The sequence below is a fragment of the Mustela putorius genome, unplaced genomic scaffold (assembly GCF_011764305.1).
Source record: "Mustela putorius furo isolate JIRA1106 unplaced genomic scaffold, ASM1176430v1.1 tig00000585_pilon_pilon_pilon, whole genome shotgun sequence".
NCBI classification, from domain to species: domain Eukaryota; kingdom Metazoa; phylum Chordata; class Mammalia; order Carnivora; family Mustelidae; genus Mustela; species Mustela putorius.
This window is the reverse complement of record NW_025421424.1, coordinates 11,315,903-11,340,389: the sequence shown is the minus strand read 5'-3', so window position 1 is coordinate 11,340,389 and position 24,487 is coordinate 11,315,903. Positions and strand designations below refer to the sequence as shown.

General features: G+C 40.8%; 2 protein-coding genes across 2 annotated transcripts in view; one reads left to right on the top strand and one right to left on the bottom strand.

The window, feature by feature from the left end:
- Positions 1-8,542, top strand: part of GNAI3 (G protein subunit alpha i3) — a 36,897-nt gene extending 28,355 nt beyond the window's left edge. Inside the window, exons 6-9 of the mRNA XM_004769707.3 lie at positions 405-534; positions 959-1,112; positions 5,842-6,055; positions 6,143-8,542. Of these exons, the coding sequence (XP_004769764.1) occupies positions 405-534; positions 959-1,112; positions 5,842-6,032 (475 nt within the window). The 3' untranslated portion in view covers positions 6,033-6,055; positions 6,143-8,542. The remainder of the gene's footprint in view (positions 1-404; positions 535-958; positions 1,113-5,841; positions 6,056-6,142) is intronic.
- A 6,863-nt stretch (positions 8,543-15,405) lies between these two features.
- Positions 15,406-24,050, bottom strand: GNAT2 (G protein subunit alpha transducin 2). Its single transcript, XM_004769709.3, has 8 exons — positions 23,878-24,050; positions 22,116-22,158; positions 21,686-21,827; positions 20,814-20,971; positions 18,785-18,913; positions 18,433-18,562; positions 16,425-16,578; positions 15,406-15,895 (listed from the first exon to the last, which is right to left on the bottom strand). The coding sequence occupies exons 1-8, from the start codon at positions 23,993-23,995 to the stop codon at positions 15,705-15,707; spliced, it is 1,065 nt and encodes a 354-aa protein (XP_004769766.1). The 5' UTR covers positions 23,996-24,050; the 3' UTR covers positions 15,406-15,704.
- Positions 24,051-24,487: the final 437 nt, after the last annotated feature.

Genomic DNA, 24,487 nt, shown 5'->3' with positions numbered 1-24,487 from the left:
TATTAGTTAGTATTCTTTTTATTACCTTAAGTTGTATTATTCAGCTCTTCGTTTTTCCTGTCTTCCCCCCCGCCCCCGCCCTTTAATCCATTTCAATGCTTATTCTGCTGACTTTTGGCACACCTGATACAAGCTTTGATAGAGAGAAGGTGCAACTAGTTATTTAAAATGAGAATTTTAATTATTCCTAGATTTTATTTTTACATGTTGTTTTCTTTTACTTTTAACCACAGAGTACCACAGAGTATTAGATTGACTATATTGTATCTGCTTCTTGTTTGTCTTTTATATTGTAAATGGGGTCTTGAATATGCAATAGTGGGAGGTTCCCTAACCATTTCAGTTTAGGGAGAGGTGTTAATTTGTGACCTTGCTGAGTTTGTGCATTCTTTCCCTTTACTCAGGATGTTTGATGTAGGTGGCCAAAGATCAGAACGAAAAAAGTGGATTCACTGTTTTGAGGGAGTGACAGCAATTATCTTCTGTGTGGCCCTCAGTGATTATGACCTTGTTCTGGCTGAGGATGAGGAGATGGTATGTTGGATCTTCTGGTAAAAAGCCTGGTTCATGTAGCCGGGAGAAGATTTTGTATATCCATTTGTGTATCCATTTTTTCATTGAGCCAAATCTTGATTCCTTATTTTTTTCCCCTATGAGTTAGATTTTTAAAATACTGATCCGCGCCCTACTAATTCTTAAGAGATAGGACAATGTATTGACTATGTATGTGGGCAGGGTTAGGTTCTCTTGTTAGCCAGTCTCTTCCCAGCTCTCAGCCTCTAAGAATTAGGAAAATGAGGACCGACTTAGCTTTTGTGGTATCTGTCTAGCTTATTTCCATCCGTGCCAATCAGTGCTTCTAAAACTTGTTGGTCTGTTTTGTTTTTTGTTTTTTTTTTCATTAACAAGTTCATTCACTTTTACTTTTTGCTATTGACACCCTTTTTTCCCCCCTCAGAACCGAATGCATGAAAGCATGAAACTGTTTGACAGCATTTGTAACAACAAATGGTTTACAGACACTTCAATCATCCTCTTCCTCAACAAGAAAGACCTTTTTGAGGAAAAAATAAAGAGGAGTCCATTAACTATCTGTTATCCAGAATACACGGGTAAGGGATCATGAACGAATTTGTTGGAGGTATACATCCTAGATGAACACTTTAGTGACATTCCTACACCTGCCTTTTATTTTGAACAGTGCATGTATATCCTTATGGAAATTGTTCACTGGTAGTGGTATTAACGTTAAGCATGTGATTAAGGCCCCTTAAGTCCAAAGTGCTATTCCATACATAATTGAGTTTATTGTGTTTATTTTGTATTTCTGTCCTCCTCATTTTTTGAGGAAAAGAGAAAAAAGATAAAGATAAAAATTTGGTCTATGTATGTTCAAAAAAGTGCAAGGATAAGATGCAGTCATTGCACTTAAGACACAAGCTGTAGAAAGAGGGAAACAAAGAATTTCATTGTAGTCGGAAATGTTCACTAGCAGAAGAAGGGGTTACTACTGTGGGTTCAGTGTCCTCTTTTTTCTAGAGGAAATGACACTCATAGTGAGATAATGAGAGTATGAATTAGAAACCACCAGGCAAACAGGATAAAAAGCATTTTAGGAAGAAGGAATAGCATATATGAAAATACAGAGGTAAAAAAAAAAACAATGACATGAGGGGTGCATGGGTTGCTCAGTTAGTTGAGTGTCTGACTCTTGATTTCAGCTCAGTTCTTGATCTCAGGGTCACGAGTTTAGGCCCCTCATTGTTTTTATTTTTATTTAAAAAAATTTTTTTTTAAAGATTTTATTTATTTATTTGACAGAGAGAGATCACAAGTAGACAGAGAGGCAGGCAGAGAGAGGGAGGGACGCAGGCTCCCTGCCGAGCAGAGAGCCCAATGCGGGACTTGATCCCAGGACCCTGAAATCATGACCTGAGCCGAAGGCAGCGGCTTAACCCACTGAGCCACCCAGGCGCCCCTCCTCATTGTTTTTAAAAATGAAATTGTTTAAAAAAAAAAATTACATGATATGTTTGGAACCTAGAAGGAATTTGATATTACCAGAGCTTAACATGGTAGGAAGGAGTCTAGTGTGGTGGGCGGGGATGCTCATGAAGAGCCTTGTATCTGATGCTGAGATAGTGCGGAACTATTGAAGGATTTTGATTGGGGTCCCTGAGGTAATGGAAACTGTGCTTTAGAAAGATATGCTATAAATGGCAATAAAGATAGATAGTAAAGGAGTTGAATTAGTAAGGAGTCTCTTAGGATGCATAAAAAACTTTCTGGCATGGGTGTGAAGATACTGGGATATATCCTAGAAGGGAAGGGCAAGAATGCAGACATATCTTAAGATACGGGTGGGGTCTTAATCCCAGGTCTCTGGGATCGAGCCCCATGTCAGGCTCCCTGCTTCTCCCTCTCCCACTCTCCCTGCTTCTGTTCCCTCTCTCACTGCCTCTCTCTGTCAAATAATTAAATAAAATCTTTAAAAGAAATGAGTTTAGAACTAGGAAATAGAAAGCTGTCAAAGACCCTGGAAGCACTTCTTTCTCCTCCTCTTTTTTCTCCCTCCCTCTGTGCATCTTCTTCATTCTCTCTCTGCTTAACAGCTTTCTATGCTATTCAGTTTATGTGATACAAGATGGCCCTCCCACAGTGTCTCTGCTGCATTTAAAAGTCCAGGGTAGGGGCGCCTGAGTGGCTCAGTGGGTTAAGCTTCTGCCTTCAGGCCCAGGACCCTGCTTCGGGCTCTCTGCTCAGCAGGGAGCCTGCGTCCTCCTCTCTCTGCCTGTCTCTGCCTACTTGTGATCTCTGTCTGTCAAATAAATAGATAAAATCTTTAAAAAAAAAAAAAAAAGCCCAGGGTAGGGGGCACCTGGTTGGCTTAGTCAGTAGTCATGTAGAGCATGTGACTCTTGATCTCTTTGTTGTTAAGTTTGAGCCCTACATTGGGTGTAGAGGTTACTTAGAAGTAAAATCTTAAAAAGAAATAAAGACCAGGCTATGCTGAAACTGGTTGGACCCAAGTTTAAATTCCTAGGAGAGAGATTCTTGCCAAGGTTAAGGCCAGCAAAAATCCTTAGCCCAGTCAGTCAAAGTCAGGGACACAAATATGAATGCCAGTGTTGCACCACTATAACTTTTAGGTCAGAGTTGGGTATTCCCAACTCTGGGAAGGAGAATTCTTGTTAGCTGAGCAGATGCTGTAAAGCTTTCTGTAATAAAGTGAAAGAGTACAGCTAGGGTAAGGAAGTGGGAAGAGTACTACCAGAGTTCTGCTTTGGTTGGCTGCTGGTGCTGTGATCTCAATTGATATTTAGAAATTTCGAAGCATTTTTTGATGATTTCGATGCATCTTTTGACCATCCAGGTGGAGTATCTAATAGGCAGATATATACGTGGCCTTGGTGTTTGGTGGGATGTTGACGGTTACATGTGTTCATCTGAGATGTTGTATAAATACAACATGGAAATGGATGAGATGACGACGACGCCTGATGTTGCAGAATGAGAGAGAAATAGCAGACTCTGTTGGCAGGAGAGAAAGAAAGGTTTTTGCTGGATGCAAAGAGAAAAATCAAGAAAGCCAAAGTATCAAAAACTAAGAAATTTAGAAGTGAGGGGTTGTCAGCAATGTTGTGTGCAGACAAATAAAGTAAGATACACATTGGAAAATGGCCTCTGGAATTAGCAGTCAAGGAGATCACGAGTGTTACTGAGAGTGGTTGTCCGTGAGCATAGAGCCAGGGTTGTGAGTTACTGAATGGGAAGTAGAGAAATGAACGCAGTGTAGCCTGCTCTTAAGCAACTTGGATTACAGAGGAAGGAAAGATTGAAGAATGTTCATCGGCTTAGTGGTAAGTTTTTATAGCAAAAGAGAAGTTGTGAAAAGTGGATATAATTGGTGGAGCAAGATTTGTAAGCAGATGGAATTCCATACAATGGAATATCACTCAGCTATAAAAAGGAACGAAGTCCTGATGCATGTTCCTGCTTGTTTGAACCTCGTAAATGTATGTGAGGTGAAAGAAGCCAAACACAAAAGGTCACATTTGTGTGATCACTTTTATATGATATACCCCAAATGGGCAAATCCGTAGAGACAGAAAGCAGGTTGGTTAGTGGTTACCAGGATGGGGGGATGGTTAGAATGAGGGGAATGAGGAATGATTACTTAATAGTAATGGGGTATTTTTCTAGTTGATGAAAAAGTTTTAAAACTAGAGAAAGGTGCTGGTTGCATAACATTGTGAATATACTAAATGTCACTGTATTGTGCACATTAAAATGTATGTTACATAAATTTCACTTCAGCTTAAAAGAATCTTGCTAGAGGAGTTAAATTTTGAAACTTCCAGGAAGACCACTCTAAGACCATAGGTACAAATGTGTGGGGGATATAGGTGACTTATAAGTGAGGTGGTAGGCTCAAGAGTTGAGATGTAGTTTAAGCCCCCTGGCCTTTGTTTTCTCAGGGAAGTTGGAAATGTGGCCAGGATTGGGAGGGAGGTGAGCGTTAGGTGAGTTCATAGAAAGTAGCCAGGTTTTAAAGTGGAGAGAAAACTTAAGTAACAGGATTGACAGTGTTCTAACTGGGAATCTTCCACATAGCAAAGAGCCCTCCATGTCATATCTTTTTTGGGGGACGAGGTTGGGGGGAACACCTTCCAAGCCTGCCTTCCATCGACTTCATTCCCACAGTCCTCATTGCCCAAGTATCAGTTATCTCTTCCTACCAGACACAATTCTCTTTTCAGAGCTCTCCTTGAATTTACGGAATTTCTCAGATCTCAAAAAACCTATTTCAGGCACCTACCAAGCTATCTTCCTTTATTATTCTAAGTATTCTGTTTAAATAACATCCTTTCTTTCTTAAGCTTTTCTTTGTTTAGTTTTTTTTTTTTTTAACCACTTAGTGCTTGGTATTTGTTGTCATGCTTAGTGTTACTTAACTTCATAGATGTTACTTGTTGAAAACAGCCTCTAGTTCACAGGAATAAAATCTCGTGTGTTTAATTTTTCAAGGTTTCCTGGTTCTGTAGTCAATTTCTAGGGATATTCTCAAGGTTCACAGGTAGATGAGATGGTGTAGGAAGCTTGTGGTTAAGAGTGTTAATTACAAATGTTGAAAGTAAGGTTTACTTTTGAGACCCTGCACCTTTTAAAAAATGACAGCTCCATTGAGAAATAATTTATATGTCACAAAAACACATTTTACTTATTTTTATAAAAACACATTTTAAAGTGTATAATTCAGGCCCCTTTCCCTTTTATATGTACTAGTTTACTAGTACCTTTCATCATTAGTTTACTAGTACTAGTAGGTACTAGTTTACTAGTACCTTTCATCATACTAGTTTACTAGTACTTTTCATCATATTGCCATAAGGCTCAGAAGCTAAGCCCATTAAAATTGATATGCTTTTGAAAAGAAGCATTTTAATTCTTTTGAATTGTTTTATTTCAAGATCATTCCAAGGAGCGTCGGCTCTCTGACCTTTTCAACAGTTGTGTTCTAGCAGTTCTTCTTCCTGCTTTTCTAATTTCCTTTTATGCATTCTAGGTTTTTTAGTTGAAATATCTAAATGGAAGGGGAAAAAGAAAAAATTTTGTTTCCCTAGATATTTTTGTGTGATGATTTTGTTTTTTTTTTTGGTGTCTGCTCTCAAGAAAAATCTAATGATTAGAGAAAAACCTAGTGATTACAGAAGTAAATCTGTCTTACATTCCTTTGGGTCATAATCCCTCTCTTTATATAAGTAAGTGGTGATGGCCTGACATAGTTACATTCAGGCAGCTGTAATGATTTGAACTGAGAATATTGGGTGTCTGCTTCAGGTTCCAATACATATGAAGAAGCAGCTGCTTATATTCAGTGCCAGTTTGAAGATCTGAACAGAAGAAAAGATACCAAGGAGATCTATACCCACTTCACCTGTGCCACAGACACCAAGAATGTGCAGTTTGTTTTTGATGCTGTTACAGATGTCATCATTAAAAACAACTTAAAGGAATGTGGACTTTACTGAAAAGAGGTGGATGTTAATAAAAGGTAAAACTTCAGACATTTTAGTTCTAGTGCTATAATGATGTCTCTTGACTGTAAACTTTTCTAATTAAGGATGTTCTTCTTTTCTAGTTATTACAGTGTGGAGTGTTGAGACCAGACTTCTTTTGCTGTCTCATTGGGCAGCTACAAGCATGAACGGGACCAGGGAATGGCAGCAGCATGCAGAATCTTAGCACTCTTTAGCACAATCTTCTGTATTAGGGAACTCTTAATTGACACGAGATGCTAAAGTCAGACATTGGAATTGGAACAGCTGTAAAGTATGATTTGATCATCAAGACATCACTTGGATTTCATAATCTCAAATGTTTAGGGCTGATGTGAAGTTGAGGTGCTGCATTCCAGAACTTTAATATGTAGCTTATTCTTTTTTTCCTTAACAGACCACCAGTAGTTCATTTTTAAAGATTTGTTTTTTTTTCATCGAGAGAATAACGTGACTAAATTTTATTTGTTTGCAAAAGAATCTTTATTAAAACACAATCTTAACTATGCACACGATGTGGCCAGATCATCTTAAAAATTTTCCTCTTAGTAGGAACTCTTTGTTTTTAACTTTTGGTATGGTCAGAACATAATATTTCCATAATTACTTAATTCTTTACGGTTATTGGGGCTATGATTGTAGCTTTTTTGGATGAAATTTACGTTACTCTCCTGTTCAAAGTACCATTATGGTTTCTAAATGGTAATTACATTGGAGAGTTCTGTAATCAGACTCTAGCTCTCTAACTTTTGTTTAAGCTTATGGTGTAAGGTTAACCTGGTTTATGCTGATTACCAAATCATTAGGTAAATGTTGATGTAGTATGTAAAGTTAGCTTCTTGGATACAGACACAGCCAGGGCAGCTGTTGATTAGAAATGCGAATTGCTAAATTCCAAACAGAAACAGTGACTTTGCTGCTACAGATTTACTAAATTGACCACTTTGGTTCTTGCTTGTTTGTCTCAGTCATAGGGAGTTCTGTAAAAAAAGATGCCCCTTGTTTTCCATCTTCCATGACCTTTTCTGTTGGGAAACATCTAAAGTGTATTAACAATGCATGCTTTTACTTTGTAAATGTGGTGCCAAATCCCTGTTTGCCATTGTTTTTATTGTAGCAATGTTAATTGTAGTAATCCTTAGTCAGTACCTTCTTTTGCCGAAACGATTGCATTTTGGGACTTTTTCCACAATGTTGTGTGTACAGATTTTAATCTGTAATAGTTGGCAGCAGTATTAAAATGGTGAGTAAAGAGTCCAGGTTTGTTCCTGTTTGTAACTAGTTCTTTCTGGAAATATTTTCTTCTGTTTCTTTTTGTCCCCACTGAATGTACTTTGGCCTTTGTCTAAGAATGGGTTTAGGTAGAGGGTTCCCTGAAGGGCTAGTCTTCTGGTGTAGTGGTATTGTTGAAACTTGGTCTGACTGAGGGTCTATGTCCTATCTGTGTAAGTGACATGCAGTCATAATCCATTTTCCAGGTTTACATTTTGGTTTTGTGGAGAGCTTTATTCACCTCAGCCTGCAGGTCCTTTTGTATAATGTACAGCAAATGTCCTTAAATATGGAGTGGGCCTTTGGGGGAAGGCAGATAAAGAGAATGCATTTTGAGCATTCCAAATCAACAGATTGAGCAGTGCCTTTTGGGGTCCAGTCTTTTTGGATTGGATTCTGTGTCATTTTTTGATGTAATCTTTTACTAGTTTAAAACAAAAAGATTGGTGATCATCAAAGCTGGTTCAGAAAAGCAAGTGACAGCAGTTCAGTGCCTTTATTGGAATTTTTTTCTTACTCTTTTTGGAAAAGTATAACTATGCAGATGGTATAACTGTTATTATCTGAACAGTTTTTTTTTTTTTAGGGTTGGGAAAACTGGATCTAAAAGAAAACGATCAGCTTCAATTGGTGATGATTAACTTATGCCCACATAAGTTGATAGTCCATGTGCATTTTGAATATATCTTTTCCTCACTGTATTCTGTGATACAGGATCATCTGGAAATGAGAATTGGTGGAAAATTGTTTTAACTAGTTTTTCTACAGTCAGAGCTAATGGGATGATATTGTTGATGATCCAAAATAACAAATAATCTAAGTTAATTATACTTTTTTAATTATACTTTGAAATGCACTTTGTATTTTCATTCAAATATGTCTGTCTGATATGTTCATTTTTTAGCTTTTCTGTTAATGAAAAATGGTAGTTCTCCACTTTTCTGCTTTTATACCATTTACGTTTGTTCTAAAGATCACCTCCTACCCTACCATTCCATGTAACTTATTTAAATACACATTCCTTGAGGACACAGGCACACAGTTCATCAAGTCAGTGGTTTTCAAATATGCCTTAAGTCAGAATCAGGATCCATCTCAGTGATTAACTCTTGGCCGGTGGGCTAGTGATATATAATTTTTAAAAGGTGATTCTGATCATTGCTTTGCAAATCACTGTTGTTATTTTGAAATAAAGATCTTTTCTAATAGCAGAGCCAGAGTGTGGGGGTGAAACATCATGTGTACTAGCCTGGAGAAAAAGGATTGATACTTGTAATCAATGAAACTAAAAGTTGCCCTGTATCTTTTCTGTGGAGAATGCTGGAGGTTTGTGATGGACCACATTTCAGTATTCATGTGGCCAGGCTTTGGACCATCTAAGAAACCAGCACATACAAGAAAATTAAATTTTAATGAATAAAGAACAGTAAATAGACTCTAGTAGGAAGGACTGCAAGCAATAGTTTTTATTTTGTTGACAGTCACATCTTCACCTGATTAAAACCTTGGGCTGTAAAAAAAAATGCCATTCATTAGGCTCTGTGTAAAGAGGAAGTATTCTCCTTAATGGCCAGTCCTCCCCAACCATATAAATTCACACTTGGAACAGATTGCACCTCCTGACATGAATATTCCAAAAACTTTTGGGGCACCTGGATGGCTCAGTCGGTTAAGTGTCTGTCTTTTGCTCAGGTCATGGTCCTAGGGTCCTGGGATGGAGCCTTGAGCCCCACATTGCCTCAGGCACCCTGCATCCCTCCGGCTCCCTGGCCAGCGAGAAGCCTGCTTCTTCCCCTCTCACTCCCCCTGCTTGTGTTCCCTCTTTCACTCTCTCTCTCTCTGTCAAATAAATAAAATCTTAAAAAGAAAAAAAAAAAACCTTTACAGTTATTCAAAGTGGATCTTGGGATGACATTTCATCTTGATAGTTTGAATTCTAAATCTCTAGTTCAGTGGATCATTTTATTATTATTTCCAGTAATGGATTGTTATTTTTTTTACAAGGTGCTGTACTCTAAGAATAGGTGAACCAAATTTTTAAAAAAGTATCTTCTTGCCTTGTTTCTTACTCTCTTATGTGTTGTTTGTGTTTTATTACATGCACATTATTTAGAGCATTTAAAAATAACTGCTGGTTCTTCTAATCCATTTGCCCACCTTATAGTCTTATATCCTGGCCACTGTTCTCCTATACATAGCTGTGACTTTCTTTGGAAATCCTTGCCTAGCCTGACTAGTTACTTCATGTATGTATGCATTTGTTTAGCCTGGTTCTGGAACATCCTGTTGCAGAGCTGGTCGCTGTATTAGCAGTTACATATAAGGTAAAGTTACTCTTTCCCTCTAATTAAAAACCTCCCTTTGGTTGATCTTTTTTCCCCTTCCAGATGTTGAAAAAACCACAGTCCTCTACTCATTTAAACATACCTAAAAGAGCACTGATTTTCTTCACTCTTATTCGTGAATTCCTTCATATCTTACACTGAATTTAAGAACAAAGTTATTTCAGTTTCCCAGTACTGCCAGGTCATTTTTGTGTTCTTCAGGCTTCATAGTACATACAAGTAGAGCTCTGACCTGGACCAGCCACAGCTTTCCACATAGCTTTATGGCTGTCTAAGCACAAGAGCGTACCAGGCTACTTTGAGGCCTGAAATTAAAAGTTGGTCTTGCTTCAACCCTCAGGAAATAGAAGATTTTGGTGAGGCACCGGGGAACAAACTTCCTGGATGGTCTGGATCTTTGTTTTATTATCTTTGTTTAGTTTTTAACTACTTCCCCCCCCCCCCCGCCCACCCCCAGCATTTTCTCATAACTTTTATGAATTACTTCTGCTAGGAGAGCATACTCTAGAACAAGTCAGGACAGGCTAGTTTTTTTCCTGATACTATGTCAAGCTTACATACCTGGCTTGACTCAAGTCTTCTTAGGAATTAAAGCTAATCCAGAAGGTTATAATAGTAGATACCTGAAGTACAAAATTTACATATACAGATTCCCTGGCTAAACTCTACTAAATTAAGATGTTGGAGACAGGTCCTGAGAACATGTATTTTTAAAAAAACTCCTCTGTGGTTCTGATAGAGCTAACTGGGGCAACATTTGCCAATAACTGAATAGGACCTTATGTTAAAGATCAACACAAATGGGGTCCTTGGGTGGCTCAGTCAGTTAAGCATCTGACTCTTGGTTTCAGCTCAGGTTATGGTCTCAGGGTTGAGAGATCAAGCCCTGCTCAGACTCTGCTTGAGATTCTCCCTCCCTCCTTTCTGCCCCTCTAAAATGAATAAATACATTTTTTAAAAAAGATCAGCATAAATAGTAGACATATAACCTTAAAAGTCACTAGTAAACAACTGAGGTATTTTTTATTTGCCAATAAATAAGCAGCTTTTGTACCATTTGTACATGACTTGGAGTGCTCGTCACAAAAAAAATTAGAGAACTGTTTAGTCAAAGAATATTCCTACACTTTTGTTACAGAGTATTTAGTTTTTATACAAAATTAAGACAAAACAAGAGACTTGGAGTTTCCAAACATTTGTTTCATTTGTGTTACTGCATTTATTCAGTGAAAATTGAAAGAAACATCAAAGATAAAATCCCATGATAGAGGTCTAGCTATATATATGTAATAACATGAATATTCATTTACAGTTGGTAGATAAAGAGCAAAGCTTAGCTCTAGATTATAGACTGGGAAATCTGTTTGAGACAAGGCTGGGGAAGGAGTAGGGAAGGGGAATGATTGAGGAGTCAAATAGAAAAGTCTTTGTATGCTTGCTGCTAATGTTGCCCTGAAATCTAATGGGAATCTATAAGGTAGCAGAAATAATTCAGTATTAGAAAATATGCTGCTGGGATACACCATCTCATATATCAGCATCCAGATGTAAGACCTTTGACAGGTGGAATATTCTGTAAAATGTGATTTATCTCTCACCTATCCTCTACTAACCCCCTGTCCCCCACCCCCATATTCCTTTTGGTTATCCAAACTTTTAACTAGAGGCTTGTTTAAATGTAAGGTTCCCAGCAGACATAATTCAAATCACAAGAAATTAACTGTTTTTTTTAACTTTCCATATTTGCTTATGGAGGATAAAGGTCCTGAGACCTCTCGAAATCTTAGAGAGAGAGCTGTTTGTCACACCCGGCTCTGGTCTTTTCTCTGCTTCAACCAGCTATGAAATCTTTGTCTTAAATCCTTATTTGTTACCTAAAGGTAGACTAAATTATTCCTTCCAGCCATAATGTACTGTGGGTGTGATACAGTTGAAATAATATATTTAAAAGTGCTTTGTAAATATTCTTAATGACACTCAAGACGTACTGTACTGCAAAACAAGTAATCTTTTAAGGTGATACCAGCAGATGTATTCAGTGTAGCCGGTTTTCTTCTCAGCGTTACTTTTCCCATATTCGTTTTGAATGCCTAAAATGAACTTCAACTATAAATTGCTCTAAAATTTGTTAAGCGGGGTGAAAAGAAAGGTCTTCACTTCGTTTTGTGTTTAAATCCACTTCTTCATTTCTGTTCATACTAGTGCTTGCTTTTCATGGCCAGAAAAGCAGAAACGTACCCTTCTGCTGTCTGCACTGTCTGTTGGACCTCACAGAAATGTCTTCATGTTTTTACCTAGCAGGAACACCAGAGGCTGGGGCCCTGGGCCAACACTGAAGTCCTCCTGGAATCTGTGCTCCGGGGGCTGTGCCGGGTAGAGAGGGCAGTGGGAGGTAAGAGCTCTTCACCCTTCACCACCTTCTCCACCCAGCATGGCCGGCACACTTTGGTCTACGGCACATCTCCAATTGTAGAGTGGGTTTTGAATGCTGTTATTTCTTCTCCAGGGGATGGGACTACCCTGATTGGAACTGTTTGGGGTACATGGAAGTCCATTTTTTATCAGAGTAGGAATTGTTACAAGTAAATGTGTCTTTTATATTGCTTTTAAGACTGGATTTTTGTGCTGCTTTTGCCCATAGAACATATAAATGCACATTACCAATTATATTGTGTTTTTTCCACTATTTTTTTATTGTGGTAAATCACACATAACATAAACTGTACCATCTTAATCATTTTCAAGTACATAGTTCAGAAGAACATTCACTGTGTGGTACAGCCATCGCCACCATCCATCTCCAGAACTTTTTTCACCATCTCAGACTAAAGCTCTGTATCCATTAAACACTAACTCCCCATATTCCCTCTTCCCAGCCGTGGTAACCATCACTCCACTTTGTCTTTATAAATTTGACTACTGTGATACTTCTTATAAGTGGAATCATACATTTGTCCTTTTGAGTTAATCATACTGTATTTTTGTAGAAAAAGAAAAGCAACTGTCATCAGATTCACAAGAAATGGAACCTAATTCACATTTGGCTTACTGACATCAGTGTCCAGCTCACTGCAAAGGAACTGCATTCAGATCTCTGCCCTCTAAGGATATGAACAGATCATTAATTACACCTTCAACAAATAAAGCTATTTATATTTTTGTTTTATGCTAAATTCACATTCAGATTTGAGGCTGATTTGTATTCAGTTTGGAGATGATACTGTTAAATAGCTATGATTTAGGATGGCGTAATTTAAAAATAACCAAGAATTTGGTTGGGAGTGGGAGGAGCTTAGGGAAATAAGAAAATTGACTTTGACGTTATAGTATATGGTGGGCTTTCAGTAGCGTGTTGCATATAGAGAACACTGGCTTGGGATTCAGAAGACCTGTTTTGGAATTGTAGTTCTACTTCTAGCAGTTTGATCTTGATGAAGACATTCCACATCTCTGGGCCTCAGTTTCTTACCCATAAATTGCTAGTGAATAGTCCAGTGCCTAGACTATTTTAAAATTCTAGAAGTTTGCTCATTTTAAGAATAAAGATCACAGTTTGTGAAAGTAGGGTTTAACTGGTTCTGACCTACCTTATTACAAAAAAGATTTCTGAGGATGCATAAGATTCAGCATTGTAGTGTAAATTTAAAATGAAGCAAAAATATAAAGATAGTGAAGTGAGTAGAATACCAGAGATGAGGCCCACTGGCTCTGTTTTCATGCTGGGACTAGAGGGTTGGTCCTACATGAACATCCATAACCACGTAGACGGTTGGTCTCTTATAGTTTGGCCTATAACCCAAGTCCTGCTTGGAGTCAGAGATCAAGGAAAAGATAATGAAAGAAGCAAACAGTCTGGTGCAATTTGTGGTGAGGTTGGGCTACCCTAATTGAAGATGGAATAAGTTAGATACATTAAATTTGGGGCCTGAATAGACAAGATCTTAGCCATAGTAAGGATTCTTAACCTGGGGCTTCAGGGCTTGGAAGACAGAACTATATTCCTATCATGTTGGTTTCCCTTTTAATACTCCAAATTTGCATTTTTAAATACTCTGAGAAGAGGGCCATAGGTTTCATTGGACTGTTAGAGGGATCCATGATACAAAAAAAGAATCATAACCCCTGTATATTGAGTTAAAACAAACAGATTAGTATAGTAGGAATATGCCATTTGGAATGTAGTCCCCGAACAGCTCTTGGATGCATGAAGTATTGCCCAGGTTTTTTCTTTGGTGAAGTTTTTTAACCAGCAATAGTCACTTTCCCTTATTTCTCTGGTAGTTTCTCAAGTTGATTTCTTTTCATGGAATCAGAAAGACTATTAAATGAATCCAATTTTAACAGCCCCAAATTTATTCTTCAGTGTATTTCAAGCTCATATGGCTCTCTAGTATCAATATTGCTAGTAGCAGCCTAAGTGTGAATATGTGTTTCTGGCAAGGAGCAGTTTCATTTTAATTGACACTTTCTTTTATATACTAAGTCTTGGATGCCAAGAGCTTTCCTCACTAGTAGTTGTAAATGCTAAATCTGTACTTGACTTTACCACCTCCTGTCAAGATAAATGCAAGCCTCGTTTCCCCTCAGAGAGGTTCAAAGAAATAATTTACTTGTTGTTCTGTATGGGGAGATGTTGTTTGCAGCCAGGCATCACATGGATTCAACTGCAGAGATTTTCAGTGCCTAAAGCAAGATCGCCTGCTTTTTTTGGTTCTGAAACAATAGCAGTTGAAATGGAAATTTTGGCTTTGCTTACCTTAAATTCTGTGATTGAGGGACATCTGGCTGGCTTAGTCGGTAGAACATGCAGCTTTTCTTCTCAAGGTCGTGAGTTCAAGACCCATGTTCAGTGCAGAGATTGCTTAAATAAATACACTTACAAAAAAAATTCTGTGACCAGTAAGTGGTAGCAATAAAATCATTAGTACTCTAAGTGGGAGTGTGCTGAAGTCTTCCAAGTTTATTCAGAAAGTGTCTTGTATACCAGAGGGGCACCTGGTGGCTCAGTTGGTTAAGCGTCCAACTCTTGATCTCAGCTCAAGTTTCAATCCCAGGGTCGTGAGTTCAAACCCCACACTGGACTCCACGCTGGGCATGGAGCCTACTTTATTTATTTTAAAGATTTAATTTATTTATTTGACAGACAGAAATCACAAGTAGGCAGAAAGGCAGACAGAGAGGGGGAAGCAGGCTCCCCGCTGAGCAGAGAGCCCGATGTGGGGCTTGATTCCAGGACCCTGAGATCATGACCTGAGCTGAAGGCAGAGGCTTAACCCACTGAGCCACCCAAGCGCCCCTGGAGCCTACTTTTTAAAAAAGTGTCTTGTATATCTGAGACAGTTACAGTGATAATGGCAGTTGTGGGGGGTGGGGGGGGGAGTGGCTGCAGAGGGATAGTCTGCTTAATAAAGATGGTTAATTTTGGACATGTGCCTTAGAAACTCCTATCTCCAGTCCAGTAATTCAGATCTCTGAGCTAAGCTAAGTCTGTTTGTAAAAAATGGTGCTAGGTTTATTGAGGTCTTGTTTTTAATTGTTTTCTTTTGCAGAATATAGGGAAGGTTTGCTGCTTTCCTTGGGATAGTTCATCTAAAAACTTGATCTTGAATTTCTTAAGTGACTGCTTTTATATATATTTTTTTCTGTGATTCTAACCACATAGCTTTTATGCTCTTTACATTCAATTTATGTTTGTGATCATTAGAATAACCCTGTGAAGTGGTGGAGAAGTTATCTTTATTTTATAGATGAGTGACTCAGGGCTCAGAGAAATGAAATATTTATACCTTGTAGTAAAAGAACCAGTTCTGGCTCCTGGGTCTCCTGACTCCGGCGTTGTGCTCTTTAAACTGCACTAGCTATCCCAATTTGAAAGGAACAGGACACAGTTGCGATCATGTATAAGTCCATCTCTAAAGGAGACTGAATTCACTCTTCATGCTGTGGTATGTTGATCTATGCTTTTCTGCTTGAAATTAGCCAAATTCCAAGCCCGTTTAGGGAATGTGTACATGAAGAGAAATGAGAATTAGAAGAGCCCGCAGTCCTTGAGGTTTTCTTTGATGATAATATCTGTAACTGCGTCAAATACAAATTTGACATTCTGTGTGTCTGTAGCACAGGTCATGTGACTGTAGATTTCTTTGACATCTTTTCGCATGTTGAGGTCAAGGAACTGACTCTTGATGTAATTCCCTGCATCTTCATAAGAGTTGTTTCCTGGTTTCCCAGAAAAAATAGTGAAGAAGTGGGATAAATTAACCCTTCATAACTGCTTACATTTTTAGGTGACCAATTTGATCCATGAAATGTGTTGGACAGCTGCACTTGGGGGCCTATTTTTAGAGGGAGGATCCTCTCCTTTATTGCACTCCAGTATTTATCACTTGAGTTGGACAATGAAATTGAGGAGAGGGTGTCTCCACCCTTGATTTCTGGTAGGTATCATTTGAACAGTTGGCGGCTCCCCTGCATCTAACATCTGTTCTGTTCCAGGGACATCTGAATTTAAACCTGTGACTGAATACCCAAGTTTCTCAGATTAGACATCCAAGGATCACTCGGATATCACAAGGCACATAAGAACTGAGTTAAAGGGGTAAGGGATCATCAACCCAGGAAAGCAAAGGAGTTAGACTTAGTACTCCTTAAAGACAGGTTCCTTCGTGTCTCCTTGGTATAGGAAACCAGGTGATCACCAGTCATTAAGAAGAAATCGTTACTTTTGTCTCCAGCCCTTGATACTTACCATCATACTCTGGAAAACAAATACTGAGATGGACTTTCTTGATTTTTTCCTCAAAGAGGTCCTTCTTGTTGAGAAAGAGGACAATGGAAGTAGCCGCAAAGAACTTGTGGTTACATATGCTGTTGAAGAGGTGCAGTGACTCATGCATGCGATTCTAGGAGGAGGAAACACCATCAGAGATTTCAGATTGAGCTGACGGGTATATTTTCTCCTTCCTGTTCCTGTTCCCCTTGGAGAAACTAGTGCTCCAAATGTAAGAGGAAGAGTTTATCTCCTTTTTTTTTTTTTTTTTTTAAAGATTTTATTTATTTATTTGACAGAGAGAAATCACAAGTAGATGGAGAGGCAGGCAGAGAGAGAGAGAGGGAAGCAGGCTCTCGCTGAGCAGAGAGCCCGATGCGGGACTCGATCCCAGGACCCTGAGATCATGACCTGAGCCGAAGGCAGCGGCTTAACCCACTGAGCCACCCAGGCGCCCCAGTTTATCTCCTTTTGATGTGGTGGGATAGAGCCCAGATGATGTAGCTGCCCTCCTAATTGTTCTGTCATAGCCATGTGACTTGGGGCAGATTACTGAGCTTTTCTGAGTTTCAGTTTCCCTATCAGGGTTATTATAGAGGTCTGATGAGATCGTGTATGTAGTGTCCATGGCAGTGGGTGACGTAGAGTTGTACAATCAATGTTATGCTGAGCTTAGGTTGCCAGGGCATTGCCAGGGACTTCAACGCCCGTAGGTGCAGTGGATACACAATTGAAGCTAGGCCTGAGTTTTCATGTGCCTGTTTGTGTCTCCGATGACTTTTTTTTCCCACCCCTCAGGATGATTTTGATAGGCTTCTATTATAGAGTACTGGATCTCAGTTTGGGCAGGAACAATAGGGATTATTGCCTTGGTGTCAAATGGTGAGGGCTAGAGAATTTCTCTATGCCACACCACCAGCGCTTCTGCCTGTTTCCTCCTCTGAGTGCCACTTTGAGAAGTTGTGCTGTGTATCTGCGCAGTCTAGATGTTTCCAGTTCCCCAGACCAGCCTGTTTTCAGGGAGCAGATCTTTAGGATTTGAAGTATGCTATTAGTTGGCTTGGGCTCATCTAATGAGGAAAGAAAACAAATCTGCTTTTTGTGGCCTTTTATCATTGCTAATACTCCTGCAGAACCCCTTAAAACCTCATAGACTTCAGGGTTAGAGATGGAAGAGATCTTGAAAAATCAGTTTGCACAGAAGATACTCATAGAGCTCTCATGTGAACTTGAACTCTGCTAAGGAGAAGGGAGAAAAACTGGAGCAAGGAATAGGAGTATAGGTGCTTTGTCTGATATCCATAAGCTGTGGGCCTCCATTAGCATTTCCATGCAGTGATATCCTCTGTCTCAAACTCCAGAGGTAACTAGGCTGGGCAGACCATGGACCTGCAGAGCCTCTGTTAAAATCTGCAGGCTCAAGAGACTCCCCCTCAGGTGAGGTGGCATCCTCCAGCTGCCAGCTTAAGTGGCACATGAGAAACCTGGTTTGCCAGTCTCTCCTTAGTCCTGTTGACAGTACATATTTAGGCTTGCAAATGAGATGAGTAGTCCAACCCCTCTGTCATGTTGCACAAAGATACACATCATACATTGTCTTTCTGCTTGTTCATTTTCATCTCCTATCCTTTATTTCCATATGCAGCCTGGGAGAGTCTTAAGTGTAACTCCCATGCTTTACCAAGCCCATTGTGATCCCTTGTCTCTTTAATTCTCAATTCCTTTTGTGAGCTGTGTGATGTCCAAGTGATTCTTGGATGGCTGATCTGAGACCAGGCTCACTCCCAATAAATCTGGAGTTCTAAAGTGCTAACCTAGAGCCTGGAAAAGAGGTTTTTCTAGAATTGTTTGCCTGAGACAATGATTTGGCTGCTGGAGGACTGCTAGAGTGTCTTGAAATCATCCAAGTTGAAGAATTGGTGACGCAAAGCTTAGAGGAAGGGTTGCAGGGGAACTATGAAAGCTGCTTTGTGCAAAGGCCACTTACTACTTCATCATCTTCCACTAGCACCATATCATAGGCACTGAGGGCCGCACAGAAAATGATGCAGGTGACTCCCTCGAAGCAGTGGATCCACTTCTTTCTCTCTGATCTTTGCCCTCCCACATCAAACATCCTGAGGGAAAAAAACAGCACATGGACTTGGTGTTTACCCCAGAGAGGTGGCCACTTTGGGGCCAGTTGGCAATGAGATGGGAAAGGGGGAGAAATAGGGAGGTCCTTCAGATGGGGCTTTAGTGAAGGCTAAGAAACATGTCCTTTTGCCCTTTTTTGGTATCTGAGGTGTACTTGGAACCATGTGTTTTATCTGTGGTGCCCCAGGAAACTGTGGACTTACCTGAAGTTCAAGTCTTTGACAGAAAACTTGGTCTCAATGATGCCTGTGGTTTTGACTCTGGATCGAAGCACATCTTGCTCATTAGGGAGGTAGTCAGGGGCTGTAATCCGGTCTAATTGGTTCAGGTAGCTAGGGAAAAGAGCTTAGAATTGACATAAACTTTCCACAGGCAAGGCCAAGAAAGGTAAAGGGTCTTACCCAAAGTTATACAGCTAACTTGTTGATAGAACCAGGACTAGAATCCATACTGTTAAACCTCAGGTTCATTCCTTCAAACTTCATGTGTCCTTACAAAAGGGAGTGTGGGTTGGGCTGAGAGGCATGCCCAGTTGAGGCAGGGGTTCTATCACATAAGTCAAGTTAGATAACATTTCCTTAAGTTTTGCCTGACTTCAAGGTTTTCTAGACCCTTCAGTGAGATTTGGTGGTTTAAATGGGTGCCAAAATTTCCATCAAGACTCAGGAGTAGACTAAAAGGGACTTCAGAGACATTAAGAGATGTGATTCAGTGCCTAGCATGAGACCTTATTTATATTCTGAATCAAGTTGGGAAGCAAACCTTTGAGATTACTAGGAAACTTAAATGAGCACTTACTTGGGTATTTGATGACATTAAGGAATTATTAAATATTTAGGTGTGTGATGATTATGTTCTTTAAGTCTTTTTTTTTTTTTTTTGAGATGCATAATGAAATTTTTAGGATGTTGGAATATGTGGTACTCCCTTCAGAGTAATCCAGTAGGAGATGGAGGTGAAACAAGAGTGGCTGTGAGTTAACAGTGGAAGCCAGGTGATTCGTTATATTATTCTGCTTTCATATATGTTTGACAGTTATTATAAAAAATCTTAAAAGACAGGAAGAAGGCAAATATGGAGTGAGATGACAGAAGTGAATGAAAATTAACAGTGCTTACTGCGTGTGGGGCATTCGCACATTTAAATTCTCATTTAACCTCACACCTTTAAGTTTCATATCCCATTTTACAGATAAAGGAAAAATTAAGAAGAGTTAAATGATTGGGGCCAAGGTCAAGAGACATTGTGGTGTATTGTAAAAAGCCTTCAACTTTGTGAAATAGACCTGGATTCAAATCCAGACTTTTCTGTTTATCTATAGGACTTGGGTAAGTTAATTAACTTCTCTGAACCTCAGTTCTTCATCTGTAAATGGGACTAATACAAAGTAGTCTCCACCTCAAAGGCTTACTGTACAGGTCAAATGAGACCGTGTACGTCATGCACCCAGCAGTGCCTGGGCCTTGGTGAGTCAGTGCTCTGTGAACGGCAAATGAGAACCGTGTTACAGAACTAGGTGACAGAACAAGGATTAAATCCAGGTCTGTTTGACTGCAAAGTTCATGCCCATCTATGATAGATTCCATGCCAGTAGAGGTATGACTGATGTGCACCTTATCATTTTGGAACCAGCTTTGCAAAGTTGGTTCTTTTTAATCCCTGACCAACTTCCTTTGGTTGCCCCTGGAAGTTTCTGTGTTCCATGCCCTGGCACCCTGGCATAAGATACTATGTATGGGTGAATGAGGCATTCGCTTCTGGTAAGTGGCCTGAGTCTAGGTGACATTAATGTTACCAGCTAGAAAATGGCACCCTGGAAAGGCCATCATGATCAAGTGCCTCCAGGGAGAGCCCATGGCAGAACTGCAGATCTGTCTTCACATTCATGGTTTTGAAAGGAGACGCTATGTGTATGAATTGATGAAGAGGACAGCAGTCTGAATGCTACTAAACAGAGCACCTTTGTTTTGGATTCTGGGTGTCTTCAGCTCTGTATGCTGCAGTGAGCCAGTGTAAAGCATTAGAGTGGTGACGACTATGGCGGCATATCTCTAAGGGCATCACATTCAAAGCATAGTAGAACACTGCTCAAGCCTAAGCAAAACAGGTATCCAGACTGAATTCAGTCCTTTGGACTCCAGCTTTGAGCCTGAAATTTTAGGCTGGGTGTGATTTCTCCTGGAAGTCCTGGTTGCTTACACCTCATCCCACCCCATCCCCAGTCAGTCTTACTAAGATGCTGAATCATTGAGTTGGTATTCTGCAGCTCGGTCGAAGCAGGCTTGCACCCCACCATCCTTCCACAACTTCCTGATGACCTCCACCAGCTCTGGAGGCATGGTGCCCTCCTCCGTGGAGTCAGCCAGGTTGTTGAGCTGTCGCCCAGTATCCTGTAAGGCAGAGACCTGGCTGAGAATGGCACAGGAGTAATGGCTTTCCAGGAGGCTCCTGGGAGTACTGCTGAAAGGAGAGCATTTTGCCTTGCTACCAAAGCCCAAATGGAGATAGTGTCCAGTGAAGATGCTAAGAAAACACTAATTAATTTTGAGTGTGCTTCGGGAATATAAAGAGTGGCAATTTATCCCATCCTGGGATGCCTATGGGAAAATCTAGGTTCCAGGAGCTTCCTCTGTGGTGTTTCTATCTCCTAGCCTTTGTCCAAAAGGGTACCACCACAAATGTGGATCCTCTGCTACAGGGAGGTTGGATGTTTAAAGACCAGATTGACCGTGAAATAGACAACATGGGAGACAGGAAACCATCACCTTCTTTCAGTAATTCAAATCTTGGAAAAAGCCAAAACTGGAACTAGAGATTTAGCCTATAAAAGTTCCATGGCCAGGGCAAGGAGCCCAAGGAGAAGAATTTAAATGGTAAAATAAGACAAAAAGGCGGAGGAAGCTGAGAGCAGATTTTTGTAATTTATTTTTAAAGGTAGGGATTGCATACTTCTCCAAGACTGAAGTAAAAAGACTGGAAGCTCAGTAAATGAGATTTAGTTACATGAAACTTTTTTGACTCATGTTTCCTCATAGCTTGTTGGCTGCTATTTCTTGTCATTAGCCTTTCCTCCCACCCTTAACCACATATTGTTAACCACGTACCGCACAGCTTGGTTCAGCATAGTCAATGCCCAGTGTGGACATGGCACGGATGATAGCCAGGATGGACTGCAGCACATTCCCATAGATGATGGACTTATACTCCAGGCATTCCTCTGGCGTATAGCCGTCTTGATGGATGATCCTGCAAGGAGTAGATAGACACCCAGCTCTTAGTTGGACCTGAGTAACCAGATCTAAGGGATTGGGAATCTGGAAGGATTTAAAGGGTCATAAGAACCCCATCTCATGCCTATTGCTGTCCCAAAGTGGAGAGTGAGGGGGGAAAGGCATGCAGATGAGGGGCATTGGGAATCAGGTTCTTTATATCCTTTACATATGGGTTTCTTGAGGCCAAGGAGCCCTTCATCCTCCATGCCTCTGTTGAATTCTTCACTCTACCTCTGTCTTCTGGGGCTTTGTTCCTACTCACTTCATCTGTTTGACGATAGTGCTCTTTCCTGACTCTCCAGCACCTGCAGGGAGAAATTCTTATGCTTCAGTTTTCCACCAGTTCTCCCCAACCCTCCAGTAGATGGCCTGTGGGAAGTCCAAGCTAGGACTTGCTTGTGAGTCTTGTTAGGGGAGAGCACAAAGGGACGACTGCTGCCCTCAATTTCTGCCAGCCTTGAGCTCGGGTCATTCAGTCTGGATGTAGAGCAGAGTTTCTCAGTCTCTGCACTGCTGACATTTTGGGCTGAGCAGTACTTTTTTGTGGAGACTGTCCTGTGCATTTTAGGGTGTTTAGCAGCATTCCTGGCCACTACCTGCTAAGAGGCCAATAGCACTCTTCTCTTCCACTGTGACAACTAAAAATGTCTCAGACATTTCCCAGTGTCCGGGGGAGGTAGAGGGAGTGGTGGCAAAATCTCACTGAGAACCACTGATAGAGTCAGGGGAATTCCTTTAACACATTTCTCCTCTGCCTATTTTTACTCAAGAGAGTGATCTTGGGGCAGGATTGCAGAGAGCTTTATAACTTCACTGAAATACCATTTTTTTCATCATCATGCTTTTTCCTTTATTGGCTAAAATGTTCTAGTGTCCTAGTGTCCTCCCATTTGCACTCTGTTCCCCCTCCATACACCCTTCAACCCTCTTCCCCAGTTTGCGTGGCCCTGATGGGTTAACCACCTCCCACTTAGCCTGCACCTCTTCCCTCTAAGCTGCTTATCCTGAATGTGGAAGAAAGCTGCTTAGGCTTAAAAGATCTCTCAGTGGCCTTGCCATCTCTTTCCCCTTCTGTAGCTTCTTGGGCTCCTTGGAATCTTGTTCCAGTGTACAGCGGTATGCTCACAGAGCAGCTGGGGAAGGGGAGATGCCGTGGCCTGGGGCTCTGGTTCCCTGGCTCCTCATGGGCTTCAAAACAACCCAGCCAGCTATGTCCTGTTGCACAAATGCTGCCTGCTCTAACTTACCTCTGTCCTACTACTGGAGGTTTCCCCCTTAAGCCAGGTGTTCCAAACTCTTCATTGTCTTGGTTCTATTTATGGCTGTGACCAGCTTCTCTGACTGACCAACAGAAGTGCTTTTCTTTTTTCAGCACAGACCTGTGATCTGCTTAGGAGCTCATCGGGTTGATAAACTTACGATCTGGCAGGGACTCTCAAGGCAACTCCTGAATAGAAAGTTAGGAATGGACTGCCCTAGAAAAAGATTCTGTTCCTCCTCCCTCAGGGCTCCCTGGTTCTAAAATTTATACAAATTGTGTACTGGAAGCAAGGAGAAGGAACCAGTTTACTTGGCAAGCATCAGTGGGCCTATCCCCAGGACTACACGGCACTGATTATATGGTGGGACTTCTGAGTCCACTGTCCTCTCCTGAGTCCTTGACTCAGAGCTCTCTGACTGTAGATTGGGTAACTGTCTGCAAGCCCAGGGTTCACTGTATTTGCCAAACTGTGAGGTATTATATTTAGATTTGGAGATGAATGGCTCTGTCCCGGCCCTTGCACAATCCTGATTCAAGGAAGAGCAGAACAATTCCAGGGTAGCTTTGGCATTCTGCATCTCCTTGGGGTGGCTGCGCTCAGCCCTAGAGCCCTGATGCTCTAGCCTGAGACTGGCTGGGGAGAAGAAAAATGACCTGCTGTCCCTCCTCCCCACAGGGTGGGCTAGAAGCCACCAACCATCCAGGATAAGCAGGAAGGAGCAGTACGTTCTCCTTCCCTTGCTCAGCTTCCCATCTCGCTCACCCAGCAATAGCAGCTTGACGGTCTTGGCTTCCTTGTCAGCATCCTCCTGCAGCTTCTTTTCTAGCTCCTTGGACCTCTTGGCTAGTTCTTTGTCCTCAGCACTGGCTCCACTCCCCATCTTTCTGCTGTCTTCTCGGCTGCTGCTTCCAGCCCTTATGCTTCTTCTCTAGAGTCTCCTATATGAGACGGAAGATAAGGAAAAAGTAACTTGGGATTGAGTATCTGTTTCGTTGTAGTCCTCCTAAAAAGCTGGTCCTATAGGGAGCTAGGTGAGAGAGTGGGCTCTAGGGTTTTGTGCCTGGCCTGTCTTGGCTAAGACTCCCTACCCTGCTGGAGATCTACTTAGTCTAGGGATTGTAGCCTTTATATCTAGCAGGGTGATGGGTCAAAGCCAATTAAGAGCTCAGTATGACAAAGGGCAAGGACTTGGGATTCTGTACTAGGAAAATGATCTGCGGGATTCTGGCACAGGAGGATAGGTGGCAGGTACTGAAGCTCTCTGGAATGAGATCACGGCTGCCCCATTCTTTGGAGGGGCTGATCCCCTAAAAGTCTCTTACTTCCTTGGATTCATTTGCATCTTAGTGCTAGAGATTAGAGGCATAAATGC